Source organism: Alligator mississippiensis, chromosome 3 (assembly GCF_030867095.1).
Source record: "Alligator mississippiensis isolate rAllMis1 chromosome 3, rAllMis1, whole genome shotgun sequence".
Taxonomy (NCBI): Eukaryota; Metazoa; Chordata; order Crocodylia; family Alligatoridae; genus Alligator; species Alligator mississippiensis.
In genome coordinates, this window is record NC_081826.1 from 23,006,530 (window position 1) to 23,033,934 (window position 27,405).

At 40.3% G+C, this 27,405-nt stretch overlaps 1 protein-coding gene across 2 annotated transcripts in view; it reads left to right on the forward strand.

The window, feature by feature from the left end:
- Nucleotides 1-27,405, forward strand: part of TAF2 (TATA-box binding protein associated factor 2) — a 92,442-nt gene that overhangs the window by 36,821 nt on the left and 28,216 nt on the right. For both annotated transcript variants that reach the window (XM_006263352.4, XM_019495752.2), the window contains 10 exons: nucleotides 5,427-5,562; nucleotides 6,666-6,820; nucleotides 8,623-8,737; nucleotides 8,891-9,000; nucleotides 10,165-10,230; nucleotides 11,879-12,131; nucleotides 16,493-16,633; nucleotides 17,801-17,911; nucleotides 20,438-20,631; nucleotides 21,537-21,676. In XM_006263352.4, coding sequence (XP_006263414.1) covers nucleotides 5,427-5,562; nucleotides 6,666-6,820; nucleotides 8,623-8,737; nucleotides 8,891-9,000; nucleotides 10,165-10,230; nucleotides 11,879-12,131; nucleotides 16,493-16,633; nucleotides 17,801-17,911; nucleotides 20,438-20,631; nucleotides 21,537-21,676 — 1,421 coding nt within the window. The remainder of the gene's footprint in view (nucleotides 1-5,426; nucleotides 5,563-6,665; nucleotides 6,821-8,622; nucleotides 8,738-8,890; nucleotides 9,001-10,164; nucleotides 10,231-11,878; nucleotides 12,132-16,492; nucleotides 16,634-17,800; nucleotides 17,912-20,437; nucleotides 20,632-21,536; nucleotides 21,677-27,405) is intronic.

The window sequence follows — 27,405 nt, forward strand, 5'->3', positions numbered from 1 at the left end:
CAATATATATTTTAAGGTTTCTCTAATACATGTGCAGGCACACAGCCATATGTTCACACCTTAAAATAAACAGAATAAAAGTCTAAGTCATCTCTTGGGTAATAAGACTGTGACAACATAAGTAATGGAAAAATGCTGTGGGGAAGATAACAAACTCCTTAGCTCTTACAACTGAGCTTCAGAAAAAGATCTAGAACTCAGAGTGTGGTGATCAACCAACAAAGTGCCCCTGATTAGAAGCCGTTTTTTATGTCGCAGGGAGAGAGTGGTGGGAAAGACTGGTTGGCTTTTGAATTTCTCTCCCCAGCCTGATCAGTCTCAGAGATTCTGTAAGGTAATTCCCCATCACATGGCTGTTAAACAGAAAGGCAAGATTTCTTGGCCTTGCTCCTGCTTCTTACAGTTTATGAATCCATTCCTCCCTTCACTCTTTGGACAAATCTGAAATAAGGTCATTGGTATAATACAACTTAAATGTAGCATTTCCCATATCACAGAGACTGATGATATGTGACACCCCTTTCCTTCCAGTCTAAGCACAGAAGACCCGTTTTGAGAGCGCTGATATGGTTTCATCTGGGTAAGATGTCTTTCAGATACTGTTTCACCATTCATGGAAAATTAAGTCGAAAACCTCCATGAAAGTAACGGGAAAATTCTTAGTACAAAAATACCAGATGCATAACAACGAACCATCAGCAAAATCTTAATACATTAAGATTTATAAATGAATCATCTCTACTTTCCTTTTGGCTAATCAAAAAGCAGCCAGATGCTCTTATTTTTCTTGGATACCACATTGTTACAGGAAATTTTATAATTTGGACCTGGGCTATAGGTTAGATAGCTTGTGCCTTGAAATCTTGATAGGGAAATGTTGATTTAAAGCTCATCCAGATAAAGCCCATTTAACATTTGGTATAAGGTCTGCCTCCCCATTTAGGCTATCTAGAGAGCAAGAATAATATTCCCTGAAAAATATCAAGTTTTCAGCATTTGTTTTTGATCTTGAATTAAACGAGACATTTTGATTTCCTCCCTCCTAAAAGTAGAAAGGGTGGGGGTGGCAACCCATGCCAGTATAACTAATATACTGGCACTAAAATACTTTTGCTGGGGGATGGGCAGATAATCACTGGTGCAAGCCCACCAAGCATCAGCCACCAAACCATTAGGTCAGGCTGTACAAGGAAACAAACTCCTACCCCATCCCAGGGACAGGGCTCTTCCAGGAGTGCAGGAACACCTAGAGCCTCTGATGACAAGCTCACTTGCCTTTACACAAATGCCAGGAGCCTGGGCAACAAACAGGAGAAGCTGGCTCTACTCCTAAAGGATTACGATTTCTCAGGGATAACAGAGACCTCGTGGGATTCCACCTATACCCTGTACAGGAGAGATTGTGTTAGAACAACGGGCAGGAGCGTAGTTCTCTGTGTGAAAGAGCAATACATGTCCCTATAGGCAGAGACTGGCCACCAAGGAGGGTGACTTGAGACCCTCTGGGTAGGAATAAGGGGGAATGTAGTGAAGGGGATATAACAGTAAGAGTCTACTACGGACCTCCTAATCAAGAGCAAGAACTTAACCACAAGTTCGCCAGGGAATTGGCTGAGGCAGCATGCTGTCAATGCATGGTTGTCATGGGTGACATTAACTACCCTGACATCTCATGGGAAGAGCACTCTGCCAAATCCAATCAGTCGCAGTGCTTCCTCACAGACATTGACAAGCTTTATTTGTCTCAAGAAGTCTATGGACCGACAAGGGGAAAGGCGCTGCTGTACCTGGTAGTAGCCAAAGGGGTTGATCTAGTCAGTGACGTGAGAATTGAAGGGAAGCTGGGAGATGGTGACAACGAGTTGATCACTTTCTCTATTCACTGCAAAGCAGGCAAGTCATTCAGCAATACAGAAGTCCTTGACTTTAGGAAGGCTGGCTTTCACAAGCTTAGGAGGCTAGTTGTTCAGGACCTGAGAAACCACAATCTGGCAGGCAGGAATGTCCATGATGAATGGTTGCTCCTCAACAATTCAATCCTTGAAGCACAAGGGAAGTCCATTCCAACCTGCAGAAAAAGTAGCAAAAGGGCTGGACGACCCCCTGTGGCTCAATAGGGAACTCAAGAAACTCCTGCATCTAAAAAAAAAAAAAAAAAGAAGAAGCTAATAAAGGATGGGAAACTAGAAACACCACTAAGGAGGAGTACTCAGCACTAGTCCACACCTGTAGGGAGCAAACTAGGAAAGCTAAGGCCAAAACCAAGCTCAAACTGGCTACTCAAATCAAGGACAATAAAAAGTCCTCCTTCAAATATGTGGGAAGTCAGAAAAAGAACAAGGGTAACATTGGACCCTTATTAAACCAAGTGGGGCAGTTGATAGCTGACACTCAGGAAAAAGCCAGTCTCCTTAACAACTACTTTGCGTTGGTTTTCCATCAGCCCAGTGGGATCACCCTGCCTGACAAGAGGCAGGATCACCAGGGGAAGGGCATATCTGCTCCCATCATTTCCATTACCAGGTGTGATGGAACACCTTGAGAGGCTGGACATTCACAAATCAGACGACTCAGATGGAATGCTCCCAAGAGTGCTAAAGGAACTAGCTGATGTTATAGCACAGCCTATGGTGAGGATATTCGAGAACTCGTGGCACTCAGGCGAGGTGCCTGATGATTGGAAGAGGGCCAATGTGGTGCCTATCTTCAAGAAAGGGAGAAGGGAAGATCCAGGGATCTACAGGCCAATTAGCTTGACCTCAATCCCTGGAAAGATCTTGCTGGGGTGGAAATCATCAAGGAAACCATTACCAATGTCCTAACAGAAGGTAATATTCTGAGAGGTGTCCAACACTGCTTTGTGGCCAGTATATCTTGTTAGACTAACCTGATTTCCTTTATGACCAAGTAAGGCATCACTTAGACAAAGGAGAAGAGGTAGATATCATATTTTTGGACTTTGAGCAAGCCTTTGACCTGGTGTCCCATGATAACCTCATGGAAATATTGAGGAATTGTGGCCTAGACAATTTCATGGTTCGATGGTTGGGGAACTGGCTCCATGGATGGACCCAGAGAGTGATAGTTGATGGAACTAAATCAGCTTGGTGCACTGTGACCAGTGGTGTCCCCCAGGGCTCCATTCTCGGACCTCTACTCTTCAATGTGTTTATAAATGATCCAGACTCAGGTGTTACAAGTGGACTGGCTAAGTTTGCTGACGACACCAAACTGGGGAAGTGCAGTCACCCTAGAGGACAGGCTGGTAATCCAGGCCAACCTTGACAGGCTTACAAGGTGGGTGGATGAAAACCCGATGGCATTCAATGCCAAGAAATGCAAGGTGCTCCTCCTTGGCAGAAAGAAACCACACCACACAGAGGCTAGCTAGCGCCATGTCTGAAAGAGACTGGGGGGTCATGATTGACCAGAGGATGAATATGAGCCACCAATGCAATGCCATAGCCAGTAACGCAAACAAAACTCTGGCCTACATCTTCTGATGCATCTCAGACAAGACCCAGGAAGTCATCCTTCCACTTTACTCGGCCTTCGTGAGACCACAGCTGGAATACTGTGTCCAGTTCTGGACTCTGCAATTCAGAAAGTATGTGGAGAAGCTCGAGAAAGTCCGGAGGAAAGCCACGCTAATGATTACAGGAAAAGAGAGCAGGCCTTATGAGGAGAGACTGAGAGACATGGGACTCTTCAGTCTGGAAAAGTGTAGGCTCAGGGGTGATTTGGTGGCAGCCTATAAGTATATAAGGGGTGTGAACTGGGAAAAAGTCTTCCCATGGGATTCCACGGTGAACAGACAAGGTCCAATGGTCACAAACTCTTGGAACATTGTTTTAGGCTGGACATAAGGAAAAGCTTCTTTACTGTCCAAGTCCCCAGGGCCTGGAATAAACTCCCCCCAGAGGTGGTGCAGGCACCTACTCTGGATTCCTTTAAGAAATACTTTAATGCCTGTCTTGCTGGGATCATTTGACCCCTGCTGACTGCCTGCCCTTCTGGGAGGGGGCTGGACCCGATGATCTGGTCCCTTCCAGCCCTAATGTCTACGAAATCTGTGAAATAGGACAGGTTTTCATCTGGGATGTGGGAGGCACAGATACCCAATGTCCTGGCTTTGTTGGATTTGGATTGCTTTGACCACTAGCCTAATGGCTGTTCTGGGATTTGATGTCCCTTTCTCTTTCTGGTTTCTATTCTGGTCTGAGTCAGTTTTCCAATGAATGCCTTGTTGAAACCATGTTTCAATGAAGAAAAATCAGTTTGAAATCAGCTTTTTCTGACGGAAAAATATTTGTCACAAATTTTCTTCTGAGGGCAAAGTGACAAATAAACTTTATTTTGACCAAAATATAAAACCTATCAGATACTGGTCAATTCAGAATTACTTATGAGAACTTTCTCTTTTTGTAGATGTTATCTCATGGCCTTTCATTAATTGAACAGATAGTGAAACAATATGAAATATAAACATGGTTCAATACAGTTTTTTATCAGAACTTCTCTCTTGTTCAAATGCATGAGCACTGTGGTAGGATAACTAATTAAATGTCCAACTAAAAAGTACACTGAAAAATTTGACTCCCCCCTCTGAATTAAAAACAAATGTATGCAAAAAAAAAAAAAAGGGGGTGCCTCTTGATCTCCACTATTTCAGTACAGTTGATACTCTGGATTCTCTTTAAGTCGCATAAATCTACATGCAACAGTATCTAACATTCAAGTCTCTGCATTATTTGGTTCAGAAATAGTGGAACATTATTTAGATGGCACATTTAAAAATACAATCTGTATGTTGACTCTTGCCATCTAGGAATAGATATTTTGGGGGTTTTTTTATTAAAAAAAAAATCTCTGAATTTACAAGTAGGACAACAGAAATGTTTGATCTGGTTGGTGGAACAATTTTTTGCTTTCTAAATAAATATTTGATTTTAAATATACAATATTCACAATAACTTTTAAATGAGAAGAAGCAAGGATTTCTTAGGGTGATGTCTTTTATTGGACCAGCTGCATAGTTGGAATAGAATTAGCTAAGCTTTTGATTTGAAGACATTCTTCATAAGGTCATTAGGGGAGACATAAGCCAAAATTTCAAGTAGTTCTTAGTTTTCAGGGGCCAGATCCCCTTTTTGTGGTGTCCTCATTAAGATTAACACTAGATGCCCTTTGTGTCTGTAATGTTGCTCTTAAAAATGCAGTTATGCCTTATTCATGTGCTATGTATAATATGCATATGCCTATACCTACTTTTCATGGTAAGCTTATATGATGCATTGGTTTAAAGGAGCAGAAGCAATATGAATATTCTGTATGTTGCAGTTTGTATTATTAATACATAAGTATCATTAGTATCTTGCTGTAAAAGGTCAAACAGAAGTTCATATTATTTTGATTTTACTTTGCAGCCCTGCATCGCATCTACATTTTTCTATAAAACACCCTCACACATTGTCCTGGGAATACTACACTATGTTCCAGTGTAAAGCCCATCTTGTTATGAGACTGATAGAAAACAGGATCAGCATGGAGTTCATGCTACAAGTAAGTGTTTAAATGTGATTCTTATATGAAATATATTGCCTGTCTTAAAGTGCAGTTTTGTTCTGCATGTGATATTTAAAAAAAAAAATCATCATGGAGTTCCATAGGGGTTTATTTCGGTAGTTTCAAGATAATATAGGTCTAGGTTGTGTGTAAACTGGATTATGCAAATCAGGTTCATAATTTCTCTCTCAAATAACTGGTAATAAGGGCTTTGCTTTTTAAAGTGTCCCTGCACTGGCAGCTTTGGAATTCCATTGTCTTTAGTGCATTACTTCCACTCATGATGGAAACTTACTAAATAATTTTTGTTGCTGTACAATAAGATGGTGTTTCCTGCCCATGAATGGAGACCTAAAACATAATACAGGGGTGTCAGTTTCTTTGGCCCTGCAGACTGAATCTGGAAATCGGGGGCGTCCCATGGGCCAATGACCCACTGGTGGTGGAAGTGGCATTAATCCCAGTGTCCCTGTGGCTACCAATGCCATGGTTTCAGTGTAGTTCCAGAATGCAGAGAGTTAACGCTGCTGTAGCTCATTTCCACCCTGCCCTGTGCCCTACCCCCTGCTACTTTACCTTGTCACCAACCTTTGTTGCCAGATAGCTAGAGAACCTCCTTTTCAGCTACAGAGGAGGTAGGGAGGCTAGTGGCATTAACTCTCTGGTTTCTTGAGTTCCAGAGCTACACTGAAACAACAGCTCAAGTAGGTCCAGGGATTAACGGTGCCACTGTAGGAGGCTGGCATCTGCAGTAATGAGCCCTGTATGCCAAATCCCAAAGGTGGGTGGTCCTAAGCTACAAAAAGCTGCACAGGCCAAACAGCTCCTCCCTGCCCCTCACACTTGCCCCTTGCCATGGACAGTATGTTTGATGCATCTGAAGTAGTATAATAAAATAATAATAATAATAATAGTTGGTCTTCAGTGGTTGTAGATTCTTTATTCAGTCATTTTGTGGGATTAACAAGAGCATTAAGGCAGTGTCTGAGAGTTATAGAATAATCTAATTCATATTAGAATTTACTGAAGACAAATTGGCTTAAAAATATAGCAAATTAACTTCTCTCACTCCAAACTATGCTAACTTTTATCTTTTTTAGGTTTTCAACAAGCTGTTGAGTCTGGCCAGCACTGCATCGTCTCAGAAGTTCCAGTCACACATGTGGAGTCAAATGTTGGTTTCCACATCTGGGTTTTTGAAATCCATCTCTAATGTCTCTGGCAAAGACATCCAGCCTTTAATAAAGCAATGGGTGTATCCTTTTTATTCTAGTTTGGGATTCTGTTGGGAAAGTGAATAAGAAATGTAGCTTTTCATTGGCACTTTTATAGAAATGTGCAGTAAGATGTGAAATAATTAAGCTCTAAGCAGAGTCAAAAAAATGATAATTTTCAAATTAAAAATAGCCTAAAACTGCTGATTCAGATTCCTTTCATAGTGACTCACAATATTTTTTCCGGTTTGGGGTTATTGTTCCTTTTCAAGACTGTAAGGGGGTTGCTGTGTTTTTCAGAGTAACTTCACTAATGATAAAAATGAAAGAAGCACGAGAACTCTAGTGGAATTAAAGGTCAGACTACATTACAGAGGTCCAAGGGGCACGTCCCCTCAGAAATATGCTCAAGTCTGACATAGAAAATGCTATATAGTCTGGTATATTTTCAAATGTGATTTCCAGTAAATCAACCTAGAGTAAGTAATGTTTAGTAGCAGATAAGTAGCTAAAACCATGTTAGTAATTAATAGTTTGGTAGGGGTGGTATATTACAAATATAAACTTTGTGACAGTAGTACCTTATGTTGGTATGTTCATTTAAAGTACCAAAAACATAATAGTTTTCTTAATTCAGTGGGGTAACAGAAAATTTATATTGATGTAATATTGTTTGTTTATTTTACCACAAGTAACACTTGTATACACCTCTTAGTTAAAAAACAGATTAGTTGACAGTATAATAGCAATAAATAAATAAAAATAGAAGAGGATTTAAGTCACTTGAAAATTTACAATATATCAAGACTGAGAAATATGTTGTATAAACACACCCATCAGATTTTTTATATGGAATCTACTAAAGAAGTATTTAATTCATTCATTCTAATTTTCATATTGGTCTGCACAAGAATCCTAGTAATTCTTTGACAAATACAAAGTACACAGTTTTTTATACCATGAGTAACATAATTAACAAAGCAGGAACAATATAGATGTCTAAAATCACTAAAAGAGAGTTTAATTGCCATTTATGATTCAGGATATGAAATGTTTTATTTCCTGCCCTCTATTTTTTACCTATATTATTCCTAGACTAGAGTACTGCATTTCAGGGTTGGATTTCTGTAGTGAATACTCGTCCCTGAACTACTTGTCCCACAAATGAAAACTGTTAAACTATCATAGAATGTTTAGGTAGGACTGTCAACTTGCTAAAATAAAACACTGATGGAAATAATTTCTCATTTTGATCCTGCTGTAGGTTTCAAACGTCCGAACACTCCAATAGTGATCCAAATGGGAAAAAAAAGACTATAAAATAGATGTTGTGTGCAGTTTCATTAGAAATAAGCTGAATTTTCTTTTCACTTTTCCCTCTGCATTTGTTTAGCTGAAACATACAGCAGAACAAACATGCTTACTGGTATTAGTTATCACTCTGAGACATTATTTCTCAAGGAGATGTGAGGTCACTTGTGGAATCATGTGGAATAATACACATTTTTATAACTTTGTTGATGGAGAATATTAACTAAATTTCCACAGAATTAAATATTCTGGAAACAGTTCTGCTTTTTAAAATGTTACATAATGTGTAATCACTTAAACAACACACTATTTTAAAAAAATATTCCTGAGAACATTCCCTTACAATACTGCTTTTTGTAACATGTGACTAGAGGAATCCCAAATATTCTCGTCTCTACTTTTCTCTAAATTTCTTGTTACAGGAATCTTTTGATAGGTGACCATTAGTTTTGTGTAACATGTTACTGTAAACCTTAATGTTTACTTATAACCACTATATATGATGCCCTAAAGTTCCTATACAGTTCGCTAGCGATCAGAGCAGTGTGGTAAAATTTTACGGTAGTTTTGCATTTAATAGGAAACGAAATGTATTGGAATTGGAAATAAAGCAAGACTACACGTCTCCTGGGACCCAGAAATATGTGGTAAGACTCCTCTTTTACACTTTGTTTATAATATACTGTATACATGCATTTCTGCACAAACATTTATATACATTAGGTTTACACTTTATATTAGAAACTCTTCATTCCTGTTACACCGGAATGAATAGTGTAATGAGTCTCCACCTTCCTCAGGGTCCTCTTAAAGTAACAGTGCAAGAACTAGATGGATCTTTCAACCACACGTTGCAGATAGAGGAGAACAGTCTCAAACATGATATACCCTGCCATTCCAAAAGCAGGAGGTAAGAAATAGATATGGGGAAATACATATTTACTCTGTGTGTGTGTGTGTGTGTGTGTGTGTGTTTTATATGAATGTATGGGGTGGTAAATGTGAAATCAAAGTTTTTTTTGTAAATTTGATAATCTCTCTAGTTGCAAAAGTTCTTACATTTTGTAATGGTCTAATTGGAAAATTGTGTGTGTAACGGAGGAGATTTTAGTAATATCTAATTTTTAACAAACAGCTCAAAGAAATGCCTCTGGGAAGTACCACCAAGAAGGAATATTGTAGACACCAAATAAATCAAGACAGTTAGGTTAAAAAATTATAATTGTCCTTGTTCATAAGTGTCAAGACCATGTTACTTAAGCTAATATGCAAGAAATCAAATTCTGTGTCCAAAAGCAATTCTTAAAAAACAACAACAACAAAAACACACACTTCGGGCCCAACTCTGCAAATGTATGTATGTTTTAGACTCATAGGAAGGAATAGTTCCAGTAAGTTCTAGGCCACAAACAGTTATTACACTTTTACCAATCTAAGTGATTGGAAACCAGTCTATACCTGTGTGACAGGGGGCCTTCCCAGGGCTAGATCTCTTGTTGGCCTGCTCACCTGCCTAGGGCATTCTGCCCTGACTCGCCTGCCTTGTCTTGAGTTTTACCATGATCTATTAAGCGGGAGGCTGCCCATTTATTGTCCTGATGCCAGGGGGTGCTGTCCACAGCTCCATACCTTCCCTACACCATGGCCCATGCCAGTTCTTAACTGAGTCAGAGTGAAAGAGAAAAGGATTCGAGTGATTCTTTAATATCCAGACAGCCTTCCTCAAAGAAAAATTAATGTTGGAGTTGCTCAGAAAGTAACAATGTGAATCCGAACACCATGGTACCTTCCTGCCAACACAGTGCAAAAAAATCAAAGTTCACAAGAAGAACTTTAAGGGCAAAGAAATACCATTTCCTAATACCATTTCCTAGGACCAGCATTACCAAGGGCTGTGGTCAGTACCACAGGCAGAGGGGAATTTAAACCCTTCAATTTAATTGTCTTTAATTGGGTAAGTGTACAATTGTCTTGTGTTATATTTAAACATATATAAACATTAAAATATGCTATCAGCATAGTTACTGAAGATTTTCTTAATCCTGTGTAATATTCTATTTTTCTAATAACACAGAAATAAGAAAAAAAAGATTCCACTGATGAATGGAGAAGAGGTAGACATGGATCTTTCTGCAATGGAGTAAGTTGGTTTGAAGATAAAGGGTGCAGTGTCTTTGTACATGCACAGAACTCTCATATTCATATATGCCCCAGGCACAATTTAAATACATTTCTGGTAACATTTTTTTCAGTTTATTATTGTAGTTTGTTCCTACTTAGATGTATATTATAAATGTATAATGTGTTTCCTTGTATATTGATTTCAGAGCTGTTTGGCTGTATGGAAGCAGCATAAATTCTTGTCCAGAATGAAGACCTAATGTTCTTTCTTTGAGTTTGACGTGGTGTCACTCTCAGAACTTCTTAAGTAATATGCTCCTTCATTATACTACTTGGCTTAGAATGATCCGTCTCATTCCTGACTCTGGAAAGCTGGTGGCCTGTTGTTGGTCTGAGAAAACCAATTGTCTGCAGCTTCTTGAAGGAAGGCCTAATTGCCTGTTTCTCTTAAAAGAAATGGGGATTCTATATCATTTATGTTTAACATATGGCCAGTCGTCTGAATTTTTCATTTGAGAATTTATTTTAACAAATTATTTCTGGAAGTCAAATAGACAAAATAATGTTGAAAAATAGTTCAAGTATCCTGTACATTAGAATAAATTAACACAATAAGCTCTAAGTGATTCTGGTAATTTTTGGTTTTATGGCTATAGTAGTACCCGAGGGACTTGGAAAAGAACTTGGGTTCTTCTTGGGTCTATCAGTGAGTTGCTGTGTGGCCTTAGCAAGTCACAGGATCTCTCCATACTTTTGCTACCTTCTCTATCAATAAATTCATTTACTTCTGCTCTTTGTTTTGCTCTCTTTTTATACAGAAGTTTATCAGTTTTATTTCATGTCTCTTCCATATGCTTAGGAGGAAACCTTGTTGTTTTTGTATATCATGTTTTTTTTTTTTAAGTCTCCCTCAAGCTTATTCCTTTTGGTTTATTCATTCATTGCTAGTAACATTGAGCTGACCTCAATTCTAGTTGGTCTTCAGTTTATATGTATCAGCTTATATATGTATTTATTAATGTGCTCTCTTAGTCTTTGTTGTTTACCTTCTTTCTCCCCTGCCCTCTGCCTATTCATTGTTTGGTCTTAATCTTGTAGATTTCACAACACATCTTGTGACAGTAGCCCCTCTTTGCCTCTCATCAGCAGTGTGCAGTGGTGTTTCTATATAAATAATGCAGTTTAAAGTACCTATTTTGGTCACTGTTGGAGAATTTAAACTTAGGGGCTGATTACGTGATAATGAATGAGACCTGCTTTAAATCCTCTGTCATAGTACTGTAATAGTCAGCACATGATAGTGTTAGGTCTGCCTGCAATATTTCCTTCTCAATATCTAGCATATTTCTCCTTTGTAAAATACTTTTAGATCTACTGATGCTGAAAATCACTACTTAAGAGTTAGATACTATTAGCATCACCAAAATGGTCTTTAATTGGCAACCTTGTTGGTCATTTTATTAAAATTTTACCATCTGCTAAGGAGAAGATTGTGCTATACAACTATCTCATATGTGGTCCCCTAGGAAAAAAATAAACAAAGAGATATATTCACCTAAACTGTATTTTTAAAAAATTAATTAAAAAAACCAGGACATCACGTTTTATGCATTTCTGTGTAGACTTCTAAGGTTTAAATAACGAATATTTTGCATTGTCTCCCTTAGTGCTGATTCTCCTTTGCTCTGGATAAGAATAGACCCCGACATGTCTGTACTTAGGAAAGTAGAATTTGAACAAGCTGACTTCATGTGGCAATACCAGCTTCGATATGAGAGAGATGTAGTTGCACAGGAAGAAGCCATTTTGGCACTGGAAAAATTCCCGACTCCAGCATCACGGCTTGCATTAACTGATATATTAGAACAAGAACAGTGTTTCTACCGAGTAAGAATGATGGCCTGCTTCTGTCTTGCAAAGGTGAGATCACATAGCTTGGGAATAATGAGAGAAATCTGCTAGACATTGTAAACATTTGAAAGTGGGTCAAAACTCACCACAATTCTTAAATTGGCTTGATATTTAGCCTGTTAAAGGGGCTTGCCAAGTACATTTTAACATGACTGATTTGAAAGGAAAGCTGTATTATTTTAGTCTGTAAATGGAGACTGCAGAAAGCTTTCATAATAATTGTCAAAATTGAGATGTCAGACATTAAAACCACAAGGGATTTTTCCAGATTTTATTAAGTTGCAGGAATAAAAGATCTTTTGTCTGTATTTTTTCCCAGAGAGCCAAAATACATTTTATTTTGCTGGGAAGGTCCTTGGCTCTTTTTCTAAGAAATCTGAAGTGGTAGATTTCACCTAAACAAGGCAAAGTTTATCATGTGAAGTCAGACTGATGCACCATATTGTTTTAGGTTCAGCGGTGCATACAAATAATGTGTTGACTTCAAGAAGAAAGGAAATACTTTAAACACAAAATTCATGTTAAAGGAGCTCAAAACTTAAGAATCAGGTGGAAGTGATAACAGTGAAATTTGAAAAATTGATACAAGGAAACATAATCAAGGACTAGATGAATGCTTATTGTTACACGGTAGACTTACTGGCTTATTGTTACACGGTAGACATTCAAAAAGCCTGAGGCAGAATCGATCTAAGTTATGTGTTTTTTTTGTAAGTGACATAGTGTAGTTCAAATTGGTGATGAACAGAACATACCTTCGCCCTTTGGTAGGGGGGCAAATCTTAGACCAGGTTCCATCATTTTTAAACCAGTCTGTGAGCTGGACTTGTGTTCTGTTACGTGTATAGACTGGTTTCTGATCATTTTTATACTGGTAACAGTGTAATGTCTGAACCTGAAAACTTGCTTAATAATTATTTTCCAACTATTTGGGTTGGTCTAATAAAAGATATCAGATTCACCCAAGGAACCTTGTCTGCCTATGTCCTTAGACCAACATGGCTACAACCTATACCCCTGTATGTCTGTACTTGGGCATTCTTTCAGCTTGCTTTCTAATATGTACCTATAGAGAGAGATGCTGTATATAGTCTCTGGGAGCATATTTATAATGACCAGGTTTTCAAAATCCAAAACTAAGACATTTGTGAAGCAACTTATTTTAGTATCACAAAATAATGATACTGCAAAAAGTTTGTTATGAAAGATGTAAGGATCTTGCACAAAGTGAACATAAATAGGAACAATTTTTATAAGGTTTACACCCAATTTGTTTTTTGTACTCTAGAAACTGCTCATTACTCTGAACACTTGCTGTATTTGCTCCTGATTTTAAACGTAGCAAACTTGTCTGGGTATAGCAATGTAAACAAAGTAGTACCTACAAAGAGTGACAACTCTTTCATAGAAAAAGACAGGTCCCGGTCTAGAGTAAAGCAGTGGAAGGACGTGGAAGAGCACATTTGTAGATATATGATTATGCAGTTACTGAGAAACAGTTTGCATTGTAGAGCCAGTTTCAACTCCTTCTGTTAGTATTAAGAAACAGTTAAGAACATATGAAGTGCCATATTAGTTCAGACCAATGGTTCATCTAGCCCAGTATCCTGTCTCAAACAGTAGCATGTAAGAGATGCTTTAGAAGGGAGAGTATATGTATAAGGCATGTCTAGTGTAACCCTTGTCATACCTTCCCTGCCATCAACCATCATTATTAATCAATATTGGAGGATACGTTTTTGACTGTTTTTATTTAATGGACCTTTCCTTATTGAATCGCTAATCTCTTTTTTTAACTTGATTATAGTTGTCTCTACAACCATCTTTAGCAATGAGTTCTACAACTAGGCACTGTAAATTAGTACTTCCTCTAGTTCAGTGTTTCTCAACTCATGGGTTGTGACCCAAAAGTGGGTTGCAAGACTATATGAAAGGGTCATGAACAAACTTTAAAAAAAGGATCAACAAACTTTAAAAAAGATTTTCCTTTAAAGGAGAAAAACATGGGAAATCATGGCTTTTCCCTTGCAGGCCGGCAGGGTTCTTGGGCCCACCCTACGCCACACACTTGTGAGTTGAAAGCGGGGGTGGGGGCAGCAGGTCAGGAGTGAGGGGCACTGGGTTGGGATTGGCCATCCATGATTACAAATGGGTCCTGGTACAAAAAAGGTTGAGAACCACTGCTCTAGTTTGTTTGAAACCTGTCTAGTGTTAATTTCAGTGGCTGTCCCTACCACTTGTATTCTGGGATTTGGTCAATAACAGTTCCCTATTCACTTTTTGGTCCAACTTTAACAGCTTAATAACAGTTCTAATTTTGAAGATACTTTAAGTTTAACAAAGACTAAAACTGACATCTTCTGTAGCTTGTAGTGAGCCAAAACAAGTTTTCCTGTTTGTATTCTTTTGAAACGTGGTTGGATCTTAACTAGAGTTGCAGTTACTATTGTGAAACTTCTTTTGTCTAATTGGGTTTTCATTTTGGTGCATAGAAAAAAGAGGTGATGATCAAAGATAACTTGAATTACTCCACTTCAATTAAACACGTTTCAGGTGCTTCTGCACAATACCACTTAAAAATTTTAGCAGCAGAAGTATCCAAGTGATATGTTAAGCACTAGTTGTCAGAGATTTTGTTATCATTTGAATTAACAGCTTTTTAGGTCTGATTTTTTTTTTTTTTTTTTAAATAAACACAGTTGCAAAATAGATTGCTACAGTCCTTAACCAAGTAATTTTTCCTTTGAATGAAGCAGTATCAAATGTGAGGAAAATATAATGATCTTTATAGTTTATAAAGTGCCTAATTACTGGAGAGAAGATTATGGAGAGAAATGAGAAAATAGATTTCTTGCATACTATTAGTTCTCTTCAATGAAGTGTCTCTGATCCTTTAATTATCCCTTTTCTTCCAAGGAAACAAAGATGCTGTTGTCCTAATGACCTTGGATAGATGTTCTGCTTTAAGGAGTTCCAGAAACCTTTGAAATACCCCAAACAGATATGCATGCCTGAATAAGCACTAAACATATGCATACCTGAATAGAATACGCACATTAAAAATGATCAAAGTGCTTTAAAAATGAGGAGCATTTGAAGAGCTTCCTGAAATGTCTGTGTGCCCTAAAGGAGCAATACAGGGAGTTGCTTGGTTTTCCAAGATCCCACAATGTTCTGCCTTCTCCTGCTACACAGGGAGAGAGAGGCAGAGCTGGTGAGCATTCTCCTCTGCTCTTGGCTGTAATCCTCCAGCCCCCTAGAGAGAACCATTCCAGGGGGCTGGAGAGAAGGATTCCCTTCATGCCTCTTGGCATCTCATATTCTTAGGTTCCAAAGGACAGCCAAGCACACAGGAGAATGCTGATTGACTGCTTGCACCTCCATCCTCCCACGGAGGGAAGCGGGGAATAGAGTACTGGCGGATGCTGGAAGACTGAGAAACTGATTGCTATACCCCCTTTCTGGAGAGCAAAAAGCTCTATGTGCCATTGCAGCAGTTTTGAAGCACTTCAGCTGAGGGGGCGTAGGGGGGAAGGGTGGCTACAGAAAACAGCACACATTCTGTTCTGCTTTACAGCGCTAACATTTTTTTTTCTCTACTCTTCTGTGGAGGGGCCTATATCAAAGGCAAAACTATACTCCATCCTTGCTGTTGAATTGTAGGATACAATGGGCACTGCTGTTAACCTAAACATTCTGTCAGTGATTATAGTTGATTTGTTTTCTGCAGATTTGTTATACAAAAAAGATTTCATACAAAAAAGATCAGTGATCAGGCTGTTGAGCAGGAGTGGTAACAGTTTTATCCTTATGGAGCAATATCCTTACATGAAAACAGATCAAACAATAAGACTTGTCTCACTGCATAATCTGTTCAGGGTCCATGACTAAAACTAGACAGAAGGCTGACGTGTCTTGTACTTATAGGGTGGTCTTTTGCTCTTGAGGTGGTTGAGACATAGTTGAAGTCTAGGTTGAGGTTATTGGCAGGGTCAACTTGGGAAGCTGGCATTGCAAATACCTCTTCCATCACTGGCTTCTGTAGAGACAGAAAAATTGGCTGAATGAATACAAAATATTTGTCTAAAATATAAAGGTGGGGGGAAATAATTAAAAACAGAAATTGATCATGAAAAGATTATTAGTTGCAGACCTCCTGGAAGTAAAATGATTTATAGGAGGCATGTTGAAGATGGTGGTGAAAGGTTGGCTAGTATAAGGTTGTATATTGTTGAAAAGAGTATAGAACATTCTCTCCAATTATTGTATTATTTTTTTTATTCTGGGAAATAAATGTGTGTTTTTGTTCAGCCTAAGGTAAACTTAAAATAGTGACGGTAATGTGCAATCCATTCCTCTTAATTGTATAGATTGCAAATTCCATGGTAAGTACATGGACGGGACCACCAGCCATGAAGTCACTCTTTACCCGAATGTTTTGTTGTAAGAGTTGTCCAAACATTGTGAAGACCAACAACTTCATGAATTTCCAGAGCTACTTTCTACAAAAGGTAAAACTGTTTTCTCTCGTAATATTTTTGGAAGATACACAAGACAAGTTATTTTTCTACAAATGGCAATCTCCAGAGCACAAAAAGCAAAAAATATTTACCCATTGCAAACAACCTAAATTCACTTGTTTGCTTTTCAGTCATAGGCTTGTGATTGTATATGACTTTTCTAATAATGTCGGTTGTTCTTGATTCTTGTCAGCCAACAGTAAATTTATAAATTGTGATAATCCTTCTTTCTAGATAGCAAGTAGTAAATTGTTGGTTTTCCTGAACAGAGAGCTAAAAGGAAAAAAAAATTACTTAAGTATGTAAGACTGGTCTTTAAGAGAACTAAATTACAATTAATTAACAACTTAATAAAAGCAGTGTTTGTTCTTTTTACATTAAGAATTTGTATGGTTTGTCAGCTGATGTAATTAATGATCTTATTGAATTAATGATCGTAATGGTTATGACTTGTTGCATCTTAATTTTTTAACTTGTATTGTAAAATTCATTATACAAAATTGCCTGTATACCATATGTCTAATGTGGTTAGCATAATGAAATTCCAGTCATGATACAACCTGTAGGTTTATTTAAAAAAAGAAAAAGAAAAACACCCTTCACAGAGGTTTTCTATTGAGCTATGATTGGTAGGAGTGGATTTCTGTCATTACGTAAGACATGTTCTCCAAATACTAATTTTAATTCTGTTTCCTTCACATTTCCCTTGCTCTTTATCTCTTCTCCTCCTCTCCCTGTCATTCCAGCCTTTTTTGATGTTCTTTCAACTTCTAATTATTTTGACCTTAGTTTATCTTCTTCCATTATTTTTAGTTGAGTTTTTCTACACAACCCTCCGACTCCTAAACTTTTAACTTCTCGTGTTTTTTCATGTAACATCTTGGGACTTACTTACCCATTTACCCATCAAGTTCTTGGCTTGCTTACTCAGAACTACCTCTGGTATATAATTTCTTAAAAATAAATGAACTCTGATGTAGCCAAACCTATCTGATTTTAAAATTCTATAGCCCCTATAGGGTCCTGTTTTAAATGTCTTTTGAGAGATTTGCTATTGTAATTAGTCATTGCTCACTATTTCTGATTTTAAATATTTAGATTTGCCCAGCTAACTTAAGAATTGGCTTAGTTTATAATGGTTTTTAATTTATCACACAGACTATGCCTGTTGCTATGGCCTTGCTGAGAGATGTTCATAACCTCTGTCCTAAAGAGGTTTTAACATTTATTTTAGATCTAATCAAGTACAATGACAACAGGAAAAATAAGGTAAGGGTACTTGTCTACAAACTTTTTATTTATTTCAGTAACTCTCTCATGTAGTATAAAGATTAATTCTTTTTTCACTACTATGCAATATAATACTGTTATACCATAAGTAAAAAAACAAACAAACAAACAAAAAAAAAAACACACAACCTCCCCCCCCCCCCCGCAACAGGTGGTATCTTTGGTAGGGCTTCAGGTCTTGTGTTTTATTTTGGGGGTTTTCAACTGATTAAAAAACTCACCAGAATTACTGAATATTCTTTAGCTGCCTGTTCTAATCTATCATCATCTTTTAAAAAGTTAAAAGCCACTAAAACTAGTGTGATTTTTTTTTTTCTTCAGAGTTGCTAAATTACTAATTAATTTCAGGGGAAAATGAATGCATACCAACTCAGAAGGCAGGCAAGGTTCTTTGGGTAGATGTGGTACCTTTTATTAGACCAACTAAAAAGTTGAAAAGAGATCTTTGCAAGCTTTTGCACACAAACACCCTTCTTCAGGCATTGGGAGACTCTGCTGTTGTTCTGTTTAAAAACTTTAAAATGCTTTTCATGGACGAGCCTGCAAACTTCACTTCATAAATCTACTGGATACAAAAAATCATGGACTGACTATAGACATTGGATTTATGATGCATTATAACCTGCATGACATCTAACACACCAGGTAACCTGCTTTTAACCTGCGTTCCTTCACACTTCTCCCCCTTCTCTAACCCCCCACCCCTCACATCCTATCTCTACCCATTGTCTTCCAAGCTTCCACCTATTTACATTTTCACAGACTTCTTGTCACACTTCTAGCTGCTTTTTGACCTTGGAGATCTCAGAACTGTCATGACCCAAAGGTCTGAGTTTTTTTTTGTGTGTGCGCTTCGGCACTAAGAATTATCCCCGTGGGTTTGCAACTTCATTGCACGGAGGAGTTCTGCTGCGCAGAGAACCCGCGTGCAGGGAAGTGTTCCCACCACTTTGCAACGATCTTTGCAGGGTGCATTTCCTTTGCAGCACAGAAATGCACGGTGCAAAGGTTTCCCACTCGTCGTATGCAAATTTGTGCCCCGCAATTGGCTAGTTCTAAATTATTCACACGTGGCGGCTAGCGATTGGCCTGCTAGCCGTATAAGAGGCTTGAGCAGTTTCCACCCAAGCCGAAGAGGACTCCGCATCCATCTCGTGGGGACTCTGGGTGTGCGCGGCAGGGTAATAGAAACCCTGTGTGTCGCTCAGAGGGGTTTGGCGGCCTGATCCCACCGCCCACCTCTTCCCGTCTTCGAACGGAGCCTACTATAAGACGTAACGACGAGTTTAATGCGCGCTTGTCCTGGACATCCGGAGTTTGTCTGCGTGGAGCCTAGCAACCTCCACGTGATTGTTCTTGTTCTGTCTGTGTGGAGCCTTGCAACCTCCACGTGTGTTCGTGTTCTTTGTTGTAACCGCAACTCAAGCAAGTTCTCAGCCTACACCACGACCATCTCGGTGTAAGTAAAATAATCTTAAAATCAACCGTTACATGTCTGTGCCTAATACTAGCTCGGCACCCGGCCTGCCCGGGCTGCTGGCCACAGCCCGCGTGCAGAGCGACGAAAGCGACCCGGGGTCAGACCCGGCGCGCACAAGAACCACAGCAGAGTCTCCAATGCTTGAGGAAGGGTGTTTGTGCCCAAAAGCTTGCCAAGAACTTTTTTCCAACTACAGCAAGAGCTTTGTTATCTGGCACCCCTGGGGAATGGGGGGTACCGGATAACCAAATATGCCAGTTACCTGAGAGGCCCGAACAGGTGTCTTTGCCTGTTTGGGCCGCCGCCCCTCCCGCCGCATCAGTGTGCTGAGGGACAGGGAAGGGGGCCCCAGGCACACTGGGGACAAGCTGCTATGCCCCGGGACGTTGGGGCTCGGCGAAACTGGAAGTGCCATGGTGGGCACTTCCGTTTTCGCTTTTGTCGCATCGACTGGTGTGCTGGTTAATAGAGCATTCCAGTTTGTAAGGTGCCGGATAATGTGGCTTTTGCTGTATTTAGTTGGTCTAATAAAAGATATCACATCTACCCAAAGAACCTTGCTTGCCTGTGTCCTTAGACTAACATGGCTACAACCAACAACCCTACTATCTCAGAACATTTAAGTGACTAAAAAAGGAGCAAAGCATCTCATGTTATGTGCCTATGTCTGAAAATGTAGGCTTTGTTCAGCTTTAGTATATTAGGGAAAATTTCTGTGCACAAAGCTTTTTGCAGATCACTGTATAACTTTTATACAGATTCTTCACATTAGATTTTCAGTTGAGGATAAAATGATAAAAACCTGCTGTGTCTGTCATCCAAGTTCAAAAATATGTGGCCTATCCAATAAACCATTCATTTAAATAACCAATGTTGTATTTTGTGTTGTAGTATATCACGCTTTGGACCTGTATTGTTTTATACAGTAGAAAATTGATATAAAGGGTTTTAGTATTGTATGTGTATTTTTAAAAAATAACAATGCTTGTGGTCTCTTTGTTCAAGGGGTGCTCCTTTTGATTTAGTTTTCAGATAATTACTATCGTGCTGAACTGATAGATGCATTAGCCAACTCTGTAACTCCTGCGGTCAGCGTGAACAATGAAGTCCGAACTCTGGATAACTTAAATCCTGATGTTCGACTCATTCTTGAGGAGATTACGCGGTTCTTAAATATGGAAAAGCTTCTGCCCAGTTACAGACACACTATTACAGTCAGGTAGGATTTAAAAGTTCATAAAACTAGAATAGATCTAGTCATATTTATCCTGGATTTTTTACTACTCTGTTTTGTTGCCAGTAGTAATATTTATTTTGACCTCTAATTGTTTTTAGCTTAGTTTATCTTCCATTATTTTCAGTTGAGATTTTGTACACAACCCTCAGAATCCTAAACTTCAACTTCTGCTCCTTATGTTTTTTCATTTAACATCTGGGGCCTTTTTGACCTCACTAGCTCTAGTCTTAAATGGTATTTTCTTTCAACGTGAATTGTACAAAAAAGGACATTAACACAATGTAAACAAAATTATTGAAATATGGAACACTAAAATGCACATGTAAACTTTTTTGGAGCATATGGCAAGCTATGCAAGGTATTTCAAAACAGTGTAATTCAGAAAGTTTTGCACTAAGGAGAAAGTTAAGACCTCAGAACAAGCAAATGCAAAAACAAGTGTTAGTACAACTTTATTGTCAAAAACTATGCATTTGAGGGTGCAGTCTGAACTGTGTGTATTTTTAATGGCAATCTTAAATTTGTCATACTGTGTATCATTCATAATGTATTTAAGACAATTATGCAGAAGATATAATTGGTACGCTATATAGTATACAAAATGTAATGGGCTAAATTCTCTGGTGGCATAAATTGATGCAATTCTGTTGAAATCAAGGATGGAATTTGGTTCAGTATTTCTATCTGTGACTTTTATTTGTGACTTATATGTGCCATTGGTCTTGAACTCTTAAAAATGCATGATATTAATTTGGGTAATTTGATCCTAGAAAAAATACCAATTTAATATCTTAAATGCTGAAGAAATTGATTTTATTCACAGTGACTAGTGTTCCAAAAGTTTAATGCAGATTTCTCGCCTTACTTCCTAACCTCTTCCCATCTAGCTGTCTGAAAGCCATTCGTGTGCTACAGAAGAACGGCCATGTCCCAAGTGATCCTGCTCTCTTTAAGTCGTATGCTGAATATGGACACTTTGTGGACATCCGAATAGCAGCACTGGAAGCAGTTGTTGATTACACAAAAGGTATTTTAAAACTATTTTATCATTTCATAGAACTCATCTAACTGAAAGCCTTAATAAGTAACGTCAGTAATGTGAGGTAGAATAGCTTTCCATTTAAAGGGGCTGTGAATCAGGAGAGCAGCTGATCTATCCATTCAGGTGAACTTGAGGTTGCTAATAAAACTTTGTCCTAGACAGCAGGAGTTTCATGAAGTCGGGATAAGTATTGCTTTTTCAGTCTCTCAGATTGAAATATGCCTCCTGGAATGCTGGAATGCATTATGCACAGTATAGTAGGCAGTGACAAAAAGTGCTGGTGACTTCCCTTAAATACCAATTTTTTCAAGATGAGAATGATTTATGTTAAGAGGATGTTTCCTGATGCAGCCTTATCTATCCAACCAAAGTTTGTTTTTGCTAATTTTGCTTTCCTTCCTTACTGGTGATTTATAATTTGCCACTTACAGGCAATTCAAGGATATTCATTTCCAGTCTGAGGTTGAATTTGGCTGGATGTTTGGTTGTCTGTGGTTTCCCAGTGCTTTATGTGGTTTATTTATGACATGTTTCCATTTTGGAGATTTGTTTTTATTTGTTTTTATTTTTATTTGAAGTGTCTATAACAGGTTTGAGGTAAGGATTCTTCCCAACTTCTAAAATAAGAAAATTACACTTGTTATTTGAATTTAAACTTCAGCATTGGCAAACGTACTATGAAAATTAATATGTTAAGGATTTAAGCTTTATAAAATGCATACATGCAGTACAAGTATATTCTGTTCAGTAGTTGGTACAGCTGGTGTTTTTGTCTTGCTTTGCACAGTGGATTTGTGGTAGTTCTAATGTCTGAAAACAGGGGTGTTAAACATGCAGTCCGTGGGCTGGATCACCTGGTCTGCAGCCTCGGTAGGGGACTTTCCCTTGGCAGCAGCCAAACTCTTGGATGAAACCTGTGGTGCTGGATTCCTAGTAGCACCGTGGTTTGTTCTTGCACTGGCAGCCACAGTGCTGCTGGGCTTACAGCACCGTGGCTGTTGCCTGGGTGCTTGGCTGCAGCCCAGGAGCAAGTTGTGTTCAGTTCCCATGGTGCGGCTGGGGCTTCAATGCTGCGGTTCTTACCTGGGTTCTTGGCTACCAAGCTGGCGAGAGCTGCAGCTCTGGAGTTTCACCAGCTTGTTCCTGCATCAGCAGCCAAAGGCCCGTGTGAACCCCAGCAGCCCTGTGGGCAGAAGCTCAGTGCCACAGTTTGTCCCTGCAGCTGCAGCCAAACCCCCAGGTGTGAGAGCTGTGGTGTTGGAGCCCCAGGCTGCTGGCAGACATTCATTTTAAGGCATGATGGAAATCTAATCCGTGATCTCAACAGTCGTCCCTTCTGCCATGCTGAATGTGTATGGCAGGACGTGAGATTTTGGGATCGGATTAGATTTCAATTGCACCTTACTTGCTAGTGCAGTGGGAGCCTAGGATCGTGATCTTAGGTCCCCCTTGCACTACTAGCATGTTGAAACCCAGCTACCCACAATCAGCTGATTGTCAGTTGGGGCTGAGGACTGAACCAGGATTTACAACTAGCCCCAGTCCAGTTCCTGGCCCCAGCTGACAAGCAGCTGGTTGTCAAAACCCCAGCCAGAGGGCACATCTAGTTTTAACTTATCCTTGGAGTCCCCAAGCTCCAAGATGTATAAAACCAGGTGTGCTGCCCAGCTGGATGGCACATAGGGTTTTTACAGATCCCAGTGCATGGGGATGAGTAAAAACCATGTGTGCCATCCAGCTGGGTGACCTACATGGTTTTATATGTTCCAGCACATAGGGACCTCAGGATAAAACTATTGCAGCCTGATCCCAGGGTCCCTGTATCTGGGGGTGGGAGTGGGGCATGAGCAAAAACCATAAATGGGGGTTTCATAGGTCCTGGTGCACAGGACTCCAGGTTCAGGCCGCAGCAGCCTGAACCGTACTTGGGACAGGTGAGCTGGCAACAGCCACTGCACTGGAGCCCCAGTAGTACCTCAGGAAGAAGCCCGACACTGCGGCTTGTCATTTCTGCTGCAGCCAAGCAGATGGGGGAGAGCCACTGTGGTAGAGCCCCAACAGGAAGAAGCCTATTGCACCATTGTTCATTACCGTGGTGGCAGTCAAGTGCCCATGTTGCTGCGTTTGTTGCATAGCATTGGCCAAGCGCCTCTGAACCAGGCCTCTTCCCATCAGGTCCCAGGTCATCTGGAGCAAGCACCATGTGGGCTGGATCTTGCAGAGGGAGGGGGTTGTTGGGCCTGATCCAGCTGGTAGGGTTAGCCACATGCTGCTCATCTGGTCCAATCCTGCACCCCTCCTCTGGCCCATGGGACCAATTGAGTTTGACACTCCTGTTTCAAGAGTTATCCTTACCCAAGTGAAAGGGTGCCTGAAGTGCTGCCTCTGCCAACAGAAGGGTGGCATCATGGTGGCTCAAAGTCTCTCACTTATTCCTTTTCAAATGATGTTTCATTTTGGAAGAGTAATAGAATTCTTTTCTGTCATAACCCTGATTTTTCTTCCATGGGGTACCTTCACAGCATTTTACTTCCTCATTTGTTTCTGACTGGAGCATTCACAAGTGTTATTCCCATACAGTCTACTCAAGGAAAAGCATGGTACAGGTTCGGAAAGAATGTAAAATTTCTCTTTTGAAATGGTGTCTAAGCGACCTTCATGCCATTCCATCTGAAGTCTGTGGTGAGGTGGACAAAAGAATGGAAAAGTTTATCTTAGGAGACCTGGTGTCTGAAGGAATTTATGGCCACCTCCAAGACTGAACCTCCTGGCAGAAAGGCCAGAGAGGTTTTGGTGGAAGAAATGCACAGAATATCATTCTAGTCTTCAGTCAGTCATGTTCACCAAACATTTATGAATAGATCTGCAATTATCCACAGATGCTGTTCAGCGTGCCTTCCAGCGATACCCAGAGAAGACTCAGAACTGCTCCTTGTTTTATTCTGTGCATCTTTCCCTTCCTGTTTCTTTTATGCTTCCCACTACTTTTCCTCTTCAGTGAGGAGTACTAATAATGGAAAGGCTGTTGGCAAATGAAAAGCTCATTCACTAATTCACTTTTCTTGTAATCTCAACTGATGCGTCCCACCAAGTGAGAAGACAAACCAATGGAAATATTTTCTCATCAATTTTTTTTGTATTTGTTCAGTAACATTTATAGCTAATGATTGAATTAGTAAGACAGTTTTTCAAGTGATTGTTGGATGGGTAGGACTGGAGGAGTTTCCCTTAGATCACTGTTTCTCAACTGATAGGTCACGACCCAAAAGTTGGGTCACAGGAATATTTGAAAGGGTTGTGAGCAAGTCCCCAGAAAAGCTTGTGAAAGCACGGGTTTCCCCTTGCAGGCTGGCAGTTTTAGCCTGCAAGCAGCTGCTTGGAGTAGCTGGAAGCAGCAGGCGCACGTGAGTGTGCACGCAGACGGATGTGGCCAGCATAAAGCGAGGCTAAGTCATGGGAGAAGCCCCAGCCTCTGGGCGCAGGTAAGTATGGAGAGTGGGGAATGGAAGTCCAGGGGGCTCTCTGGAGGGCTGTGGGCGGCAGGGGGTGTGTGCGAGTACATGCCTGCTGGCACTAGGCACAATGACCTGGCATGAGGCTGTGCCAGAGTTAGGGAAGAAGGTGCCTGGCCCTGCAGTGGGGGAAGGAGGTGGGCAGGGGCGTCGTTCCTAGCAGGGAGCTGCGTTCTTGGGCTGGCAGCATGGGGCAGTGCCCATACACCCATGGGCCCACACTCGCTGTTCATGCTCTGGCCCAAATGGGATGGGGGCATCTGGGGGCCCCCTCCAACAGGGCTGGGGGGTGCAGGGGACTGCATATTGGGAGTGAGGGGCACCAGCAGGGCCAGGGGCCTGTGGCTTATGGGTTGGAGGGGCCAGCAAGGCCAGGGGGCCTGTGTCTTGGGGGTTGGGGGTGCTAGCAATGCCTGGGAGCTATGGCTTGGGTGTGAGGGGCACCAGCAGGGAGGGGGGGAGCAGGGGACTGTGGGTTGGGCACTGGCAGGGCCAGGGGGTGTGAGTTGGGACAAGCCATTGATCTTGGCAAATGGGTCTCAGTATAAAAAGGGTTGAGAGCCACTGCCTTAGAGCACCAGAGCCACCCTAATCCTGTGCATACAGGAAGGCAAAACTTCATCCAGAAAGATAAGTTGACTGATGTTTGCATGTTTTCAACAACAAGAAAAGCCTGTCTTTTTGGGGTCTGTTATTTTTGTACAGACTCTTGGGGCAGGGATACCAGCATATGGTTGTCTCGCTGCATCTTCAAAAGAGCACTCTTCTTAAAACTGATGAAGTTATAAACTTTCGTTGTTTAATAATAATAGGAGGGAGCTGGGGCACTAAGGTACACAGTACAGCTAGCCCGGAGGTTGCAAGTTCTAGGCCATAGCAGAAATGCTCATGGTACGGCTTGTTAAGACTCCAGTGAATCTGTGGATTTTGGTAAATGCCTTGTCCCAAGCCCATGAAAAGGAAAGGTAATAATAGGGATATTTTGAGATATAATAACGTATCTTAAAAATCAGTTTGTAAGTACTGGGACAGTTGAGCTAAATGTTTAAAAATGACCACCACTGATTCACTTTTTTTAGTTTGTATTTGGTACGTGTTTATATTTGACTGTTAGTATAGCTAGGCCTGTTGAGTACTCGGTTGTACAGTCACTTGCGTGTGCATAAGAAGAAACCAATGGAGCTGAACAAATATTCTTAATTATTTATTAGGGATGTAAGAGGTTAAATGTTTAAATGATCAGTATATTTATATCGGTAATGCATTACTAGTTAATATTTAGCGTGGAACACAGTCCTGCAGGAAAGGGAAGCGGTGTGGTGCCTCAGGAACCAGAAGGCAGCTGGGCTGGCAGGCAGGAGGAGCAAGGAGGAGGGGAGGGGCAAAGGGGGACTAGTATCCATAGCTAGTCTTCTCTCTCCCAGCACCCCTGCAGCTGCAGTGGGCTGGAAAAGCCCCTTGCCGGCCGCTGCTGCCCATGACTTCACACTGAGTGCGTTGTCTGGTGGGACTTGCCATTGCACCTTTCCCTCCTGCCCTGTCAAAGGCCCCAGGGAGCAGCTCTCAGCAGCAGCTGTGTCTGTGGGTCTGTGCGCAGCCTCCTGGTGGGCTGCTCTAGGCAGGCAGCTGTAGCCCCTCCTACTGCAGTGGGTGGGGCAGTGTAGGCACTGGCCCCGGGGCTCTGCACCCCACAGCCAGGACTGGACATGTGTTATAGGTTTAACCAGTATAATTAGAGGAGGTTAAATGGTAACATTTTAAATTATATTTACATCCTTATTATCTAGTTTCATGAAAGCTGAGGGAAATTTAGGCCTTCAATTTGTCAAGCTGAGATAGACATACTACTAAACTTTTAAATTCTTGTCATTTGAGACACCTGCTTTGGAAAAACAATCTTATTAACTGTTACATTTGCCAGAGATCTGGGGTTCTACCTCTTTTACAAGTCTTAAAAAAAACAAAACAAAACAAAAAATGTACTGTAGCAAAGGCCAAACTTGTCCTTACTCCCTAAGCTGGTGTTTAGTCACCATGTACATTTCAACAGCAGGTTAAAGCATCTGAGATCTTTAAAGCTTTCAATCACAAGAGCCTTTAGGAAATAGAGTAGACCTTTTTTTTTGTTTTGTTTTTTTGTTACCTGAAAGCATCCATGTAAACCTGGTTTCAGAGGGTGTATCCAAACAAGTGCAAATGTGC